Raw genomic sequence first — 19,744 nt, forward strand, 5'->3', positions numbered from 1 at the left:
ATTTTTACCTTTGGATATGCTTCAGTTTTAGCTCTTATGATTATCTCATCCACCAAGTCACGTGGTCCACTTATACAGACACTATATGGGAGATATGATTTTAAAAAATGTATAATAAGACTATTTATTGCGTGTCGTGAATTGTTGATAGTTATGTCTAAATTAAAACAAGGATGTTAACGATAATAATTTCATTTCAAAGACCTTACAAAAAATGTAGTATATTGAAGTAAGAAGATTTTTGAATCTGTTCTAGATCTTCTGGAGATTTTTAGAAATGTGTTGTCTGATGTATATAATATAATAATATCTCTGTATTTAATCAACAATTTTATTTCATAATTAATTTTGTTATGAATAAATAAATTAAGCCTATATTAATAATGTATTTTTTGCTTGTTTCAGGTAAGCGCTTTTGCGACCCTTTTCTTTCCGACCTCCGACCGATCGCCACAAGGTAATCCAATTTTAACGAGACGCGTATGAAAAAAAGTCCAGGACAAAATCTCTTTTTAAACGATAACACAGTTAAAGAAGCACCGCGCATAAAAGCCAAATGGAAATATGAGCACGCGATACACACAAAGCTACGGCCCTGTGGCACGAAAGGCGAAAATAAAAATATGGAAATTATTGCGCTGGCGTCAAGCGATAGTGAAATTAAGGCGATACATTCCCGGTTTATTGCTGGCCGTTTTTATGCCAGAATTATATAGCTCAAATCGAGCGAACATAACGAAAGGTGTGCCTTTTTCTATGACCAACCAGTTGGAAGGAAATAAAACAATATTTAGAACGCTGCAACCGAGACATCGATTTTCGCTTAAGGTCATAAATAATCAAAAAATGTTTGCGGGACCTTCGTGTGTACATATATCCAAACGATAATTGTCGAGGGAGCTGTAAATCATATGGGGAGAAAATCATTTTTACACGTGTATGTGTATAAAAGAGAGGATAAAATATGTCCTGTATCGTTTATACGAGAAGTTTTATCTGAGGATATTCTGAGAATGTGACACAAAACATAATATTATATACACAAAGAAAAATAACACATAAAATTTTAGATTAGTTTTTACCGATCTGTTTCGCATTGCAGCACATCAAATTCAGCTTACATAATAAGACACAACTTTCTGTATATATATTACTTATACAAAACTTAAATTAGTCAAATTTTTAAGTAGACATTATTTTTGTGATAACGTGCTATTTTTTAAATGTAAGATTTTCAATGATTTGCACAGCAAATCTATCAAAACAGTAGGAACAAAATAGCAATGTTATATTTTTTCTTCTGATATTAAAGTTTTGAGTAAGGAACCCCTAAAACATCAGACTTTTAAATCAATTTTGATAAATATAGGTACAAATTTACTATTAATATATTAAATGAAAGTAAATTTATATTATTTTATTATTCTACATAGAAAACTATCCTGAAAAACTTAATTATAAACCTGAGGTTGTTTATGTTTACATATTTATTATATTCTGCGTCTTATGGTTAACAAACAAACACGCAGTTTCTCTTCAACTCTTAACAGGCGTTCCCTTTTTTGTTTTTGTTTTTGTATGAAGGGAATAAAGTCCAGTTCCGAATTGTATAATATATGGTTCAAAATAGTAATAATATATTTATAGCAGTTTGTTCTATATTAGGGTATTCACATTTGTGCGGTCATATTTTATATTTGTCAGCTCTATTTCTTCCTTGATATTAAATTATGCGGTGATGTTTTAAAGTACTTTAATAAATATTTCTCTAAGCCAGTCTAAATTAAGACTTTTAATGATTTAAAATAATAGGAACGGCTTTTCTTATGCTGCATTGGCAACTAAAGAGAACATTTCAAAATTTCCATCTAATAAACGATTTTTCCATGTGGAAAATTTGCGCCTCAGTTAATTTTCTTTTGTCCCTTGCATGCTTTCAATTAACTCATTTTAATTCTAAACAATATCTGATAGAAAAGCTACGCCAAGTTTGATTATTAAGGAACTTTTTCTATATAAAGAAATGTATCAAACCGTTTCATAGCTCGTTCATATGATTTAATAATCTTCCTCTTAACTTCAGCGTACAAAATAAGTGTTCATTTGCTGAATCCATACTTTCACACAATAATTTAAAGATTCATGTAAATATTATTTTATCTCGATTTTCTATACCATTCAGTACAACATTTTGCACTTTATTATGACAAAAATGAAATAGCTCTTGTATATGTAAATAAACCTACATACTAATATCAACTGTTACGCTAGTTTTGTATATAAAAAAATGAAATTTTATTTTTTGTGAAAATATTTATTTAGTAATAAATCTATAAAATTAACAAAATAAGTATAAAATCTAACTTACGTATTTTTTTACAATTTATGTGATACGTATTACATATTAAATTTATTTAAAACCTTCAAGCTATTCAATTTGTTAATGAATTTTTGAATAAAAAAATATATTAACACTTTACCTACCGGTCACACCAATTGGCGTCCTGAGTGTGTCGAAAGTTAAACACCACAGACGCCTATTGGCGTCTGCGGTAAGAAATAGTAAAAATATTTCTTTGATAAAAAAATCTGTGAAATTTAATTTTGTACATATATTACACATTAAATTTATTAAAAATTGAGTTTCAGACTATCTGTACATGGCAATTATATTTTTTATATGTAAAAAATTCGGAACTAAAATTTTTTAAAAGAAATATTTTTTAACAATCGTGCTAACTCATTTATACAAATATTTTTTGCTAGCATGTTTGCTTTTTTCATTATTATTTCTGTAAACGTTATTATTGTTACACCCAAAAAAATTGATTTGCAATCTAAAAACAAATCACAGCTTAAAATAATTATACGTCACTTCAATAGTAGAAATCATCGTTAAATAAAAGAAATTAATAGATATTTATACCAAAAATCTATTTTTTAATACATATAATTTAAAACTCACTTAATTTCAATCCTAAAAATTCAACAAAATATACTTTAGATTATTTTATCAAACAAATTAAATGGGTTTTCTTTTTTTTTTTAAAGAAATTTTTAGTAAATTTAAAATGAAACGATAATATTATTATTATATGTTTATTTATAATAAATATGGTTAAAAGATATTATTTTTCATTAACTTTGCCAATTAAATAATGATTTTATTTAAATAGAATTTTTTTGTAAATTTTACTAATATCTTTAAACAGATTTCTATCAATATTTTTGCTAAAATATTTAGTTTTATGCTAAAATTGATTTTATTATACACAAACATAATTTAGATGCAAACTTAAAACAAATAGTAGCCTAAAAGCTTAATATGAAAAATAATTACAATTATCATTTGCAATATTTTGTAGATTTTTGTATAGATATAATTAAACACTCAAAAATTTAGCAAAATATATTTTTGATTATTTCAACAAAGCTTAAGTGCTGAAAAACACTCTATAAAAATGAAAACAAATAAAATGTTTTCATTTAAATTTATTTTAAAGAAATTTTGAGTAACTTTTATTTGAAACTATCAATAATATTAATTACATATGGTTATTCTTATCATTAGAAGGGAAAATATTAAATTTTATTTTTTAAATATATATACATATATTTATTAACCAAATAGTTTTTTAAATAACAAAAATAACTTTGGTAAATAATATGTAAGTGAAATTTAAAAAAACAGTATTTTTACTTAAGAATGTAGGTAAACCAAATTTTATTTAAAATTTACTAATTTATACAATACTTTTTTTTAACTAAGATTAAATTTAAAGCAACGATTTTTTTTAAATGTTATTTATTCTTCAAAACATATTCTTGCACAAACGATATAAAATAAAATATATTTAGTGTCAAATGTCAATCATATGACAATATTTTCTCCACGAAAACCGTAGTTCAAAGAAATATTACTCTCAACGATCCTTAATTGAATTAAGTTGTTTATTATTATCTAGATAAAATAATATTTCAAAAACATTTTGAGAACCTCGATCAGATGACGCTGTGCATTCAATTCAGTATTGACAGTCGTTGTGTTAGCGTAACGTCTTTTTTCCCGAACGACTGGTAGTAGTACCCGGAAGTTTGCTAAAAATCAACACGTCATTTCCGGAAAATGGGGAACGCCCGCTTTATTCGCGTCCTACCTCGTTCGCTTTCCATTAGCCTCGTTCGCACTTCACAAAAATAATCACAGCATGTAAATGAAGCTTAAATATATTTATAAAAAATGTATATAAACAAGCGCTGTCTCCTCGCAAAATAGAATGGCAAATTTTCACGTTAAGCGGAGAAAAATCTCGTCCCTTTGTTTTGAAATGTATTTTTACATTTTATGCTCAATTAAATGCGTCAGTTTATTTTAAAAGTGGTCCTTATTAATTTATTTTTATGTTTTCATCAAACGGGCTCAAAGATTTAGTATTTTAAAATCAAACCAGAGTCACGCTACAATTTTATTCAAGTCTTTGTTTAACATACTGGAAAACACTCTAAGCGTATTGTCGACATTTTGCCAAACTTTTACCACAATTGGATCACTCCGCTCCCCAGCCACAAAAGGGGTGGACTGAGTGTGTGTATAGACGGAAAATAAAACTCTGATATTGAATTATGTTAATTAATGTTTGCTTTTATTTTCTCGCTGACTGTATTGTTATATTTGAACATGTAATTGATTTGCATATTTCAATGCTTATATGTATTTCTTTATAACACTACAACATGATTTTTTCCTTAAACATCGTGTTTTGAAACAAGGACCCAATTTTACAGATTGATTTTTTTTAAATGCATAATAAACCTCCAAATTCATACGACTGTAGTATCTCGCCAAAAACAATATTTACCCTGGAGTATAGACTATTACGCACGTCGAAAAATAAATACATTACATGTACATGAACCTCTTATGCGATTACCCATGAAATTTTGCACACCTGACTCGCAACTGATAACCCAAAATCTATTGTCCGTGCTCGATTTATGGGCGAAGCTAAAAAAAATACCTTAAATATAAATTATCAATTTATCGCCCAGAGTTTGGTCAGTCGTTTAAAGCAAGCTCATAAAAAACAAAGAGAAAGGCAATAAATTAGTATTTATATTTACAACGAAATAATGCTGAACTGTGTTAAATAATGTTATAATGTTACTAACGAAAACCTTTGTCGTGCACTTCTAATTATAGTAAAGCGGTTTTTGCTGTTATCTAAATTAATAAAATTGTTTGTTCAGGTAACCAAATCCTGAATTATGCTTTCAACATCAAATCCCGTAGGATAATCGCTAAACAAGTCTAAATATGCACACATGTTACGTTCTAGTAATAACGTATTGAACACACATTGCCCGTCCGTTTATTGTCAGGCATTCTATTATGTATGAATTATGAGAGTTAGCAATATATAGTTAATTTAAAATTAGTATTTAATTAAACTACTTATTATCCTTGAACTTTTTAATCGTATCGTTCCGTAAAATAACCTCAGCACGTCCACGGACCGCGAAATTAACCGGATTCGATTCGGCCTAAATTTTGCATTATCATTCGCTGACATTAATCTTAAATTCTTTGTTTGCCGAACGTGCTCGTTACCAGTCGTTATCGCTAAAGAATCGTTAAGGGCGTCGTTAACTGCATACATGTGATTGATAAAAATCACATTAGAACAGATAGTAACAGAATTTTATCTTTTAAAAATCTTTAAATACATAATATAACGGTCTAGACTTTTTTTATATGCTATTCCAATATAAAAAATACACTTCGAATCTTCTTAGCAACTGTGTAGAAATTATTTATATTTACATAGAAAGGTCAATCTTGTGGTTTTTCTGAGTTGTCAGAAAATCATGAAGCGAGACCGGGATCAAAATCGAAAATTGAAACCACCGATATAACTTTGGGAAACTTCGAAAGCTTTGTGTTGATAAGTGGATATTCTTATTCAGCCTATATTTTATAAACTTTGTTATCATTTTGTGTGAATGAATTCTTTGAAATTAAGAGCGTTCAAAATACGATTCTAGGAGGGATGATACTTGAGTCTTATTTATAATTTTAACCATCAATGAATTGTATATTATGTATTCATTAAAATAAAATTAATTGATTGATAAATAATACAATATTTGGCTTAGACAGTATTTATCTTATCTTAAATATTCATGATATACACACAAATTAATATCCACATAACCAATTATGACGCTCGGTATCAAGCGTTCAACATCAATAATTTATAATATTTTTTTTCATTCGCAACTTATTATTGCATTTTGAACACATGCGACTATTTTGTAATGGATTTTTTTACTGATTCCTTTTTTTCGCATTGGCAATGATAAAATTAACGTTAAAAAGCTTAACGCGTAGCAAATAAAATGTGTTTAAAAAAAGGTAAAGAAAAACTAAACTGCTTTAACAGATCGAAACCATTTCAATGTCATTGCCAAAACTTTACGTTAGGAATTGATTCATTACCTAGTCACAAAAAATATATATATTTGAGCTATTGTCTTTAATTTTATAATATTGTAATTTTTAGATAAATAATAGCTAAATAAATATCTTTCTTCGCGTTATGTACGAATATAAATGCAACGAAAACTTTGACAAATTATATCTTAAAAACTAATAGTATGATAATAAATAATATATCATTAAAATGGTAATTAAGTCAATTTTACAATTTCTTTTTATATATAAAATTAAGTTAAATTTTGCTATTTCAGTGTTATTATTTATTCAATAAATAATGACAGCTAATGATCAGAGCCAACGGATGTTGGTGATTAACTTAAGTAAAATATATTTGGTGATAGTGTAATTGAGTCCGTAATTGTGGTAAAATTTTAATATGTTGCAAAAATCTCAGCTAAAATTGCTATAAAAACTGATGAAGTTTATGAGCCTAAAGAAAGCAATAAACTAAGAAACATCAACCAAAGGGTCTTCAGCATTCAAGGATCGTTTTACCTAGTTAAAATTGAGTCTGTACTTCTATAGTGTATATTTATATCACTAACTACTTCTATAAAATATCTATTTTTAAAAACCATATTTGGCGACGTCAATTTTATTTTTTCGCTCGCAATTACGAACTTACTTATCTTTGTTATCAAAATATAATTCACAATCAATCAAAAATAATCGCAGTTTATCAATATAACTCTCTTCATTACTATATAAGATAATCACGCAATATTTGCAAGTTTGGTGCAGACATTCTGAAAATCAATTAAAACCAAAAATCTGCAATAAGAAATATCAAAAAAATCAGTGTATTTGTTGTGTATTTTGTGATTCATCGCTAGATTTAGTTACAAACAATTTGAGTGGTCACTTGCATTGCTCATTACAGTAATAAATAATATCAGAAGTTTTGAATCCAATGACAGATTGTTGGGTGACAATCACTGACTGCCTTTTTCTGAAGAAAAATCTAATTGTTCTTGTATATTCGCTTGCCAACGTTATTTAACATGGCTCTATTCAATTTACTGCTGCTGTAATATTATGTTGTTTCATTATTACACCAACTTAAACTCGAAAACAGAGCGTGATTGAAACAAGACGTTCATAAAAAAATACTGGATTTTTTTAGTTTTAGAACTAAAAAAATCTATTTATTAGTGAAAAATGGGTGTTGTGTTTTTTTTATTTTTTTCTTATTTTCAGTAAGACTTTTCCCCTGTATTTTGGGCTACTATGCATTATGATGTAGACAAGAGATCAATGTACTATTTTTTCGAGTTCAAATACTGTTAGTCAGAGATCTTTAAAACGTTGATTTGAGAAATTTCTTACTGGCGATATTATTAACTGCTGTTCATTGTCGGCAATATAAAATCTGCTATTGATGAAACATATGGAGAAACACTTAAAAAAATTCACAAACAGCTGTTCGAACACTCGCAGCAGACTTAGAGGTTTCACAATATTTGGATGTCATCGGAAAAGTTAAAAAAAATGGGTACCACAACTGACCGAGAGGCAAAAACAGCAGTTGTGTTTTTAGATATAATAGAAAATTATTTTTGATAATAATTATTATTTGCGATGACAAATGGACTCTCTACGATACCCAAAAGAAATATGGACAATGGTCTGAAAGTAAATAATCTGAATTTACATCTGAAAAAATATGGTGTCAATATGGTGGTATCATCGATCGTCTCTTTAAGCAGGCAAGACAATTTCAGCAGACTCATATTTTAGGGAAATTAAAAACATACATAGAAAAAATACTATTAAACGTTATTGGTAAATAAACCTCACTAATTACTGTTGCAAAATTAAATAAATTCTCATCTCTCGTATTTTTCCGACCTTCTCTCCAGATTATTATCCTTTTAAACATTTAAACTTATTTTTCGAAATATGAAATTTAATAATCAAAGTGATACTATAAAAGCCTTTGACGACTTCACGAGGTTTTTGTAAACAAGGGATTCGTTACAATCGTTAGCAAAAGAGCATTTCTGTAAATGAAGCCTATTTTCATTATTTAATATAAGTTTTATGTATATCTCACTAAAAAAATTATAACTTTATAATTTCAAGTGCTGCAGCTTTAATCTAAAATAAAACAGTGTATGTATGCATTGAGTTTCATGTGCTATATTTTACTTTCTAATATTTTCTTATTTTTTTTCTTTTTATGTACCATTGTATCTATCTATAGAAATTTCATGCAAAATTAATTCCATTGATTCGAAACAGTTAAAAAACGTTAACTCGCAAAGTACCCACACTTCGTTGTGTATACCTCCTTGGCAGTGTTTTGAATTCCTTCCAGACAGGGCCGCATTTTAATTTATTCGAAATAATTAAACTTTTCGCGCTTACAGAGAGAGAAAATGAGACAGGTGGATGACGAAAAACATCTTGCTTCGTGTTAACGCAAACATTATGAGCTCGTAGAAAATAATTTGCGAACTCTGCAAAATCTACATTTGAATGCAGTTTAACACATATCATAAATTTTAAACAGGTATACATCTTAAACATAAATATATTCAAGAAAAATTCATATAAAAACTGTATTATTGTCCTTTATATAATGGTAAAAATATTGATTTAATACATGTTTTAAGTTTAAACTGAAAATAAAAATTCAACTAACAACAGGTGCAGACATTCATTATTCATTTTGTTAAAGTTCTGCTTTCATTTTAATATACGTATATCAGAACTTTATGTTCGTTTCTGAATAATGCATATTGATCGTGAATTCATATTACTTTAAACTCGAATCTACTTTGGGCTTACCTTTAAGCCTAATTGTATAATATACATAAATCTATTTTGTCTTAAGCAACCTCATTAAAATTCATGTTAAAAAATCGCATTTCAACTAAGTAGATAGATGTAAAATAATTTATTTCTCGAAACGATACTTGATATTATTTCTAAGTAGCCGCGCTGTAAATTTATGCATTAATATTTCGCTCGTCTCTCTCTTAAAATTATATTTATGCGTATATACACGATGTATAAATTTATATTTCATAAATTATAATGACGTTTAATGCTTTATACTTTTCTCGTGCCCAATTTTAAAATGGGTTGTTTTCCTGTGACGATTATGGAAATTTCTTGTTTCATTTAAAAATGTATTTTTTGCAAGTACGCGCAATTTATAATATATGTATTAACGGACTTTTGTAATTAACGGCCTTTCCCGAGAAAACGTTTTACTTGTGATATATGTTCGAATTATAATGAAAAATTAATAGCAATTTGCGCGCTTTTAAAACTACATCTATAATTTAGCAACGCTGGCGCTTAAATTTTTGTTAAATGCTAAGTGTATATTTAAAGCAATGCTTTTTAATTTTCTTCTACTGTATATATAAATCTAGATGATAATAAAATTATGTACGTTTAAATGGCAAAGGAAAAGAGAATATTATAATGGAAAATGTTTCGATACTTTTTTTAATATAATATAAGATAAAAAGGGATGAAAATATTAATATGATTAAGTGATAGTTATATATTTTTTCTCAATAATTTTTCTTATATAAATAATTAGGGATTATAAATGTAGGAATTATCTTCTTTCTATGGTTTAAAAAAAATATCCAATTGCATTACCTATACAGCAAATCAATACTGAAACACTTATCGAATTATAAAATAAAAATTTAGCAGTTTAATACAAATATTTCTTTGAATCGATGAATAGCAAAAGTAATCAATAAAAAATGTGGAAAAAAGGCAACGACAAATGTATCCTAAGTATAATACATAATTACAGTAACTAAAAATCAGAAATCTTGTATTCAATGGTTGATTTTTTTGGGTTGCTTTGCATTGAAAACAACAGACTTGAATCGATTGCGTTTCAACACATAAGTATGTTGGTTTTTTAATGGGGTTTATATTTAAATAGCTTTCCATATGTTTTTTTAACAAATATGATTTATTAATAGAAAACTTATTAAGGTAAAATGTGATATTGTTAGTTCGATAGATTTATATATCGCGCTGAATTTAATCAATACGAATTCTAATTAATAAGTCTTATACAAATAAAGGATATTAACAGTTTCTAAATTTTTCCTTCATAGAAAACCGTTATAGTGACGCTCTGATTTATTGAAAATAGTTTATGATACATTACTTCTATAAAGATCCTGAGTAGTGTTAAAATACATTTTATTACAAATCTGAACATCATGATGTGACAGGTTTTTTACAAACAACAATTTAACATATTAGAAAAAAAATATGGTGCACATAGATAAGCACATGTTTTTTCCAGCTTTTTATGGCAATCGCCATAAAAAGCTGGTTTTTCAAAAAGCCGTACTGGCCGCTGCGGGCAATAAAAAGGGACGCAATCGCGACTTTAGAGCATTCTATAATAACCAAACAGTGATGGATTGTTGACACCGTCCCTTAGCAACTTTAAAAAGCGCTTCATTTAGCAGACGATACGCCGAGAATCCAAGGAATTGTAGCCCAACGCTCTTAGCAAAAACGGTCTTGGATGAACACACGGATACGACCCATATTTTATCATCTTGATCACTTAACCCTTTGAGTAGTGAGTTAATTTATACATATTTGTTAATTTGTTAGTTTACACCTGGGAGTGAGTAAATTTTACATATTTTTCAATAATTATTTCTGTTGCTAATTATTTATTATTATTTTATATTGCATTTATAGTAAATTAAAGAAAAAACAGAGATTCTTTACGTTTTTTTGATTTGATTTATTGTACTAGTTTTTGTATTAGTATGTTTTAATAATTTATTATCGAGTTTCGTTAATTTATTACAATTTTTTTATATTATATAATATTCAGCTTTTGTATATTTTTATATCAAATTCAGTGGCTCTCAATTTTTTTACAAAATTAATGTTTGTTTGAATAATTTATTTGAACTATTATTAAATTTCCATAATTTGTTTTACATATTTTTAATATAATATTCGGTTTTTATGGATTTTTTTATATCAATTCAGAGGCTCTCAATATATTTTATAAAATTAATATAAAATATTTTTTGTTATGCTCTCTAATTTACCGGTATTATTTTATACAAAAATCATTTACATTAATACATAACACTTGTTACTGAGCGTTCCTACTGCAACGGATCCGACACGATTTTAATTCCTTTGACGTGAAGGTTTGACTTCTGAGAAGTGATAATTGTTTTTGCGCTCTCCTATTGACCAAAATTTAGTTTGAAAATATTTTGATCAGCCCTCTTACATTAATAGTCTATAGTAATATCGATAAGGGTAGCTATCGTATTTTTAAAACATAGTGTAATATCTAAATGTAGACAAACTGTGGAACAATATGTGAGATGCGATGTCTGTCTGTACTTATTTTCATGGTTTGTATTTTGGACTTAAACTAATAAAATTAGTTTTAGAACTTTCATTTGGTTTGAACAACAATTGGACGTTTCGCAACTGTCAAATTGAGCTCCATATACATTTTAGAGCAATATATTTTCGCTAATAGAAATATATATCTACTGATAAATATGTATTTGGACTTTTCTAGTGAAAATATAACTTACCAAAAAATATACATTCACTGTAAAATTTATACATTGCATGTAAATAAATAATGATAAGTATATTATGTAGAAATATATATTACTACATATAGAAAAGTTGAACTCATATAATTGTACTAGCACCTGCCAGATAATTTATATTTTCACTGGCAAAAATATATATCTACTGTTGAAAATGTATTCCGATATGATTTTACTCAAATAACATATTTAAAAAAATATTTTTGGGATAGATTCGAGACTATTTCTAGGTTTTCCTTTATGAATAACCACATTAAACTGAATGTATTATTTATTTATTTTTCTGTATTAAATCCAGTTGTCAAATTAATGATAAAACAATCTATAAAACATTATATTTATATAATTCAACTGATGCTGTTGTTGATTTTTCGTATATTTAGGTATTCGATCTTTAGGTATTAAATATACTGCTACTAATTTACATTCGTTGAATATTTCCTCTTATGTCTAATATTTTTTAAAAGTTCAAAAATTAATAAAGTCAACAATAATTTGCAAATAAATTTTAACATAAATGAGGTCGGTTTTTACTTTTTTTTACATAAATTCTTGCTATGATTTTTTCCAATCGGGCCCCTCCGATAATTTGTTCCCTCTTCCCCCCCCCCCACTCTTGGCAAACCTGATTGGTATACGTATTATAGATAATAGTTTAAAATCTCTATACTAATTTCTCACCCGTAATTCATGTCGGCTTGGCATTGGATTATACGAAATTTCTCCCACGTGAAAAGTCATCCCCTCGCACGTCGTCAGGCGTGCACGTGCGAACGTGACGTATTCCTCACGTGTGATAATCGAATCCCCCAGGTAAAGTTTTGCCGGAAGACCGACTTAGGCTGCAATTTGCGTCGAATCTAATTCCACCTGCGTTCGATTGTACCACAGACGGACACGTATTTACCGCGCCGGTCGTAAACCAATTATTACAATTGAACAATAATTTCAATTTATGACCAAGCCGTAAATCGAACGGGTCTTTGTTAAAATCGTGGCTTTTATCGTTGTTACGCGTGTGGGAATTTTTTGCTTAAAAAACATGTATTCTATTGATGTTTATTCTTTCTTTTGCGCTTTCTATGAACAAAACTCTCCGGGGTATCACAATTTTGAGAAAATCCCGTGACGATTCTTATTACATACAAGCATAGATCAATTTACAAAACCAGGAATATTTTCTATGTTAAAACATTTGTTTTCATTGTAGTACTTATTAATTTTAAGGGAGGAATACAAATATGTTTTGAAATTGGCTTATATACATATTTATATATGTATTATACAAAAATATCATTCTTATGTTTTATTTAATTTAATCCATGCATTAATTTACGCATTTTTAATTTAATTTGTTTCACAGACATTAACGTTATAGTTTATTTTTTTGTTCTAATTCAGCCCTGTTCTCTGCGATCACGTGATCGCTACGTGTATTTGTCTATGTCCATTGATTCTTGAAAAAAAATAGATTGTAGAATATGCCGCTATTATATTCACGGAACACCGATTAATAACCACATCTTTAACCCTTATGCTCACCGTTTGCATACCTAATTTTCTTCTAAATTTATATTATTTTAACTTAAATAATAACTTATGAAAGTGAATTTTTATCTTAACTTAATTTGAACAGCGTGACTTGAACAATTAATTGGTCCGATTAAGTCCTTGCGAATCTAAAAAAAATATTCTCTTTGACCTTCATATAAAATAATAAATTTATTATATCAAAATTAAAAAAGCACAAAGCACGCATTTTTCAGACTAAATAATATGATTATGATCCTTTTTTAATCAATTAGTGAGCAAAAACGCAATAATTATATTTATAGTTTATCATAAAAGCTTTTAAATTAACATGTTAAATATATAATATTTTGTACGAACTATGTAATATATAAATATATTTTCCTTTGACGAATTAGAAAAAAACCCACGTCCGCATATTTCAATTCAATCGGAAGGCGGTATAATTCAGTATACGCGCCGCAAAAGTGATGGTCATAAAGCATGCCTTTTCATAAGAAACGGTGTCTATGGGCTATTTTTTTACGAGTATTGCTAAGCGAGATAGGGGATGATAAATCAAAATATCTATAATCTCCGTGCAAAGGGGTACCTATACGCGCGCTCGTAAACAAGGATTTGGTGAGAATCCTGATCGTGGCAGTTCCATTGTTGTGTGGTAAGCAGGTCATAACTCATCACCTTGACGAGGGGGGTGTTTCGTCTTAAGAACTACTCTTTCTGACCCGTTCATCCGATACAAGTGTATAATACCTTTAGATTTTTTTTTATAAATAATAATAAAATATTATTATAGACATACCAGGTATCAATTTATACATAAACTATTGATTACATTATTAAAATATATTGTCATAAAGAATGCCTTTTTAAACAGTGTTCACTCATATTAACAGGTGGAATATGAAGCCGAAATCGCTGTAAGAGCATTTTTCATGCAATTTCCCGTTTTCAGGTGGCAGATAATGCTGTAATTAAGGTTTATGGATTCGTCTCGCGCTGGAATTGCGTCGTCGGCTTTAGAGCTATTACTACGTCCCGAGAACGTTTCGGGAACAGATTACGAAGAACAATTAACAACGTATAAAACGATAAATAAACACCTCTCTTACTCGTCGCGTTTTATGACACGTTTAATTAAAACATACGCATATAAAGCACGAATGTTCGAGTGTTTACAACACAAATAAGAGATAGCGCTCGAAGGGGTATGGATTCGTGAGAGTATGGATGATACCATTGTTATGAGAATTAAATTTAAACGCTTCGCACTAAGCTCAGTAACATACTTACGTATATGTTCCTAAAAACACACCATATTTATGCTTAAAATAATGTTTTTAACATCACTGTTTATGTGATTGAGATTATTTTAATTATTGCACATTTATTATTATTTATTTTAGGACATCTCAATAATTTACATTTTCTAAAGATACATATCTCTTGTATACTTATATATTTCTATTCATGTTAAAAGTAACATGAATTAAATCTTAGCTATAAATGTTGACGTAAATACGTTAATACAGATTAATTTATTCTCTGCTTCTGCTTTCAAGCAATATGTGAATCGTTGGGAATTCTATGACATACTTTCTTTGATTGAGGTTTTTTTAATGAGATTATAGCAGCGTTCAGTTATTGGTTTTTTATCAGTGAATGATTGAAATTGTGAATAGAATTCATCATCAAAATGATACATGCCTGTACTTCCAGATAATGTACTAGTGGAGTATTATGTTATGAAACGTGGTTAATTCTATAAAATACTTTCTTCAATTGAGTTTTTTATAAGTGAGAGTACAGCAGCGTTTATTTATCTATTGTTTAGCTGTGATTGATTTATCTAGTAATTAAAATAGTGGTGATTCATGCCTGTGGAGTAAATTCTATAACATACTTTCTCTGACTTGGTGTTTTTTAATGAAATTATAGCAACGCTCAGTTTTTGTGTTTTTGTAGTGAATGATTGAAATTTTAAATATATTTTATCAGGGAGTAGAGGTTCAATACAGTGATACATACTTTTACTTACAGAAAATGTATTAGTGGAATATGATGTTATGAAACGATTCTAGGGATTCTGATTTCTTGAATTGAGAAATTTTGTTGAATGAAAAATTTATGTAATACAGTAAAGTATTGCAGATACATTATTGCATATTATAGTATTCTTAAGAAAACCATTTAAAAAATATCTAAAGTAGAATCAAACATCCTCGTTCTTTTTTTTGTTAAAAAAGTTTTGGGCTTGAAAAAATCTCAAAAAATTGTTAATAACAGCTGTAATTATCTAAAATGATCAATTCTGCCGATTTGCATGCGTAAATTATTCTAATCGTAGCAGGTTCTTAAATCACTAAAGCAAAGATAAAGCCGCCGGCCGGTTAAAGTAATAGAAAATCGCAAAAATATTGTTGGTCATTATATTCTGAGAAAGTATGCATATTTTCAAACATCTGCTACAAACACTTATCTGAGTGTCTTCTTTCATTACTTAAGTAAAAATAAGGTGAGTTCGAGCGTTAAAAATTTGTAAACAATTTTTGTCATTCCGAGACCCCCTATCAAAACCTTCCAAGCATATTATACATAAACCCGCCTTTACTTATGCAGCGTTATAAAAATAACCTATTAAAAATATTCGTACAAATTTAATTTATTTTAATAAAATATTTTTCTCGAAAAATTCTCAAGAAATAATTCTCGAGAAGAAACATTTGTTAATTCTATGAAATAGTCCTAAATCGTTTTCCACTCTGCCGATTTTCGTGCGTAATTTCTTCTTATTGGAGCGGGTTCTTAGATCACCAATGCAAAGATAAATCCAACGGCCGGTTAGAGTAATAGAAAATCGCAAAGAAAATGTTAGTCATTCAAATACTTTTGATCTTCCGAGAAAGTATGCATATTTTCAAACATCTGCCATGAACACAATTAGAAAGATTTCTTGTCTGAGTGTCTTCTATAAAATAAAGCGTGTTCGAGTGTTAAAAATTTGTAAACAAATTTTGTCTTTCCCAGACCAAGAAGTATGCATATTAGTCATAACCCGCTTTTATTTACGCAGCGTTGTAAAAAGAGCAGTGGTTGTGAACATTTTAAAAATATTCGTTCAAATTAAATTTAAATAATAAAATATGCTTTATAAAATTTCTCGAAAATTAAAATTTCTTGATTTGTCATTGTGTTTGTGTTTGGCAGCGTTCAAATATTGTTTTTTTAGCAGTGAATGATTTAAATCTTGAATAGAGGTTCAATACAGTGATGCATTTCCAGAATGTTCACCAGTAGAATATAATGTTATGACATACTTTCTTAAATGTAGCTTTTTCTAAATTAAAGTATAGAAGCGTTTATCTATATTTTTTTCTAGCACTTGTTATCTACAATTCTATGTTTATAACAAATTATTTTCAAAATAATTGACTCTTTCTTATTTTATTATTGAGGGGCATATATTCAAGCTAATCGAAACGAAAAGCTTGCTAATCGTAATTCCTAGAGTCGGCCATAAAACTTATATTGTTAAACAATTTTTTTTTGGAATGGTTTTAAAAAAATTTAAATCTCTGTTTTTTTCTTATTTCCTGCTCTAAATGCATCTGTGAATTTAGCAAAATTATACCACTATTTGTTTTAAAAATTACAGTGCTTGTAAACCATTTAAAATTATTCGTATAAATTTAATTTTTAACGAAAAAAACATAGAAACCTTCAAATTTTATTTCTTTGCGCAATGAAAAATTATCATTAAGCATTTTTCTCGAGAAATTTAAAAGAAACTATTCTCGGAAAAAAGCACTTGAATTAACCAAACACAATCCAAAGAAAGTTCTAAAACTACAGATTATTTTAAATAACACCTAATGTATGAACTTTTATTAGGTTAGTTTTGGTTTTAGTTTAGTATCAAACGAGTTTTACCAATACTGAGCAATGAAATTATAAATCAATTGTTAGCTACATCTTAACTGGCTGAGTTAGTGAAATTATATTTATAGTAGTGAAATATAACTACTTTAATAATATTATTTACGTTGATTGTAACTTATAGAATAATAATACAGATTAAACAGTTAATTAGAATGATTATTTTTATATTTAATTGTAGATTATGAATGAATCATATCTGTGTGTGAACAAAAAAATGATTATGTTTCATTTATGCGAGTAAGATACTATTTTCTGTTCAATGAATATATAACCACTAATTTTATTATTACGTATCATAAATATTATTATTTGTATGACTACATCGCATTAAATATTATGAGTAAGGCAATAATACTAAAATCTTACACATTAGTTATATAGAACAACAAAATATTCGCCTTAACATAAAGATCATATTTAATCGACACTGTATATTATCTTAAGTACGTTTTTATTGGTAGGAGCATTTAGCAAAGGAGTTTATTATATTCAATATGCTTACAAAGTAGTCTTAATTTATTTACAACAAGACATTGATTCAAGCGCGAAATATTTCATCGTATCGGTCGTAGATCTTGTATTTAATTAACTTCCAATCAAATGTTTATATTTAAACATTTTTTAATTAATTTCAGCTGCCTGAGGGCGTGGAGCTGACGCTGGGCGAGCTGCGGGCCATGGCACTGCGGCAGCAACAGCAAATAGACTGCCAGCATCAACTGCTGGCCGCTAGAGAACAACGGTTAAGATTCCTCAAACAGCAAGAAGCTAGGCATCACCAAGTGAGTCCGAATCATAATTGTACAGCTTCTCTATCAGACAAACAAATCCATCAACTAATACGCCGATACGATGCTAATACCATCCTTGAAATAGTTAATTCACTATCAGCAGCAAATCTATATAATCAATTAAAGTTGTAGCATTCTCTCGCATAAAGCATTAAAATATACCCTCCAATTAAGTGTACTTATGGAGCGACGAATAAACCAATTTGTTCTTGTGAGTCTTGGTAATTTACTCGGCTGAGTTTACTTGATGAATACATATAGTCCCTTCTCCATATCCTCTTGTCATCTATCGCCTCTTTAATCAAATTAAGGGTAAGCAAGATCCGAGCTTACTATTTGACAAATGCCGACGCCCAGCCATACACCAACCCCCTTCACCCTATTTAATACCATCTCTCTCTCTCTCTCTACGCCGGAATTTCTTCGCGCAATTTTCAGAAAGGTAATTTATAACGAGAGAGTACGCAATGGACTCGAATGGTATCGTCTCTAAAAAGAGGCTTTTTCGCTAATGGACAGCATTTATATTAATAAAGAAACTTTACTGAGGTGTATTTTTTTCGTGGCAAACGAATCGAACGTCGGTCTAACACAATCATCATTCAAGGGTTAAAAAAACTTTATACAAATCGAATCGAATGTTAATTTGGACGTTTTAACCCAAGGGGCGGACGCTAAACCATGCTGAAATTTAATTAAGGAGACCCCTTTTTTCGGATCCCAATGACAGAGCAATTGGATATCTGTCGAAATGAACGGATTATCTTGTGAAGTATTGGTGGGGTTAAATCCTGAACATATCTTTTTTCTTGATTATTTATATAAATAAAACGTATGTGATTTTAATTATTACCGTTATTTAAGGTAAATTTGACAATAATTTAAAATCGTTTTGTTTTCAGGTTGCAGCAGAAAATGAAAGATTACGACGATTACGAGAAAGAGTAGAAGCACAAGAATTGAAACTTAGGAGGTTAAGAGCATTGCGTGGACAGTTAGACCAAACCAATTTAAACAATGTTGCACTTAGTGAGTACAAATTTTTTTTTAATTTCGATTTTATTTATTTTAAAACTTTGTTTTTAACTCTCTTGATATTGAAGCAAATGTTTTTTATTTATAAAAGTACATATTCAGATCAGATATAATAAGAAGTGTTTGTTTTATTAATCGAGACACAGGTAAACACAATACATAGAGATAACTCAATGCATTTGTAAATCAGTATATTATTTTTTTAAATTTATTACAAAAGTATATATTTTTAATTTACTATATTTAAATGTGATACATAATTATAATCCTATAATTATGTATTTTTAAATTAAAAAAATATTTGGTTTTCGATTATAAAAATTACTATAAAATAATTCTCGAGTCGACTAGTCTATAGCAGGAGA

General features: G+C 28.5%; 1 protein-coding gene across 14 annotated transcripts in view; it reads left to right on the top strand.

The window, feature by feature from the left end:
• The window catches only part of ASPP (Ankyrin-repeat, SH3-domain, and Proline-rich-region containing Protein), a 368,351-nt gene that overhangs the window by 331,944 nt on the left and 16,663 nt on the right, over nucleotides 1-19,744 (top strand). For 10 of the 14 annotated variants that reach the window (XM_088194930.1, XM_088194931.1, XM_088194928.1 and 7 more), the window contains 2 exons: nucleotides 18,189-18,335; nucleotides 19,247-19,373. In XM_088194930.1, coding sequence (XP_088051056.1) covers nucleotides 18,189-18,335; nucleotides 19,247-19,373 — 274 coding nt within the window. The remainder of the gene's footprint in view (nucleotides 1-18,188; nucleotides 18,336-19,246; nucleotides 19,374-19,744) is intronic. The other 4 variants (XM_088194933.1, XM_088194934.1, XM_088194932.1 and 1 more) reach the window with 1 other exon arrangement.

Source organism: Plectrocnemia conspersa, unplaced genomic scaffold, assembly GCF_051122295.1.
Source record: "Plectrocnemia conspersa isolate PC_06_02 unplaced genomic scaffold, ASM5112229v1 ptg000010l, whole genome shotgun sequence".
NCBI lineage: Eukaryota > Metazoa > Arthropoda > Insecta > Trichoptera > Polycentropodidae > Plectrocnemia > Plectrocnemia conspersa.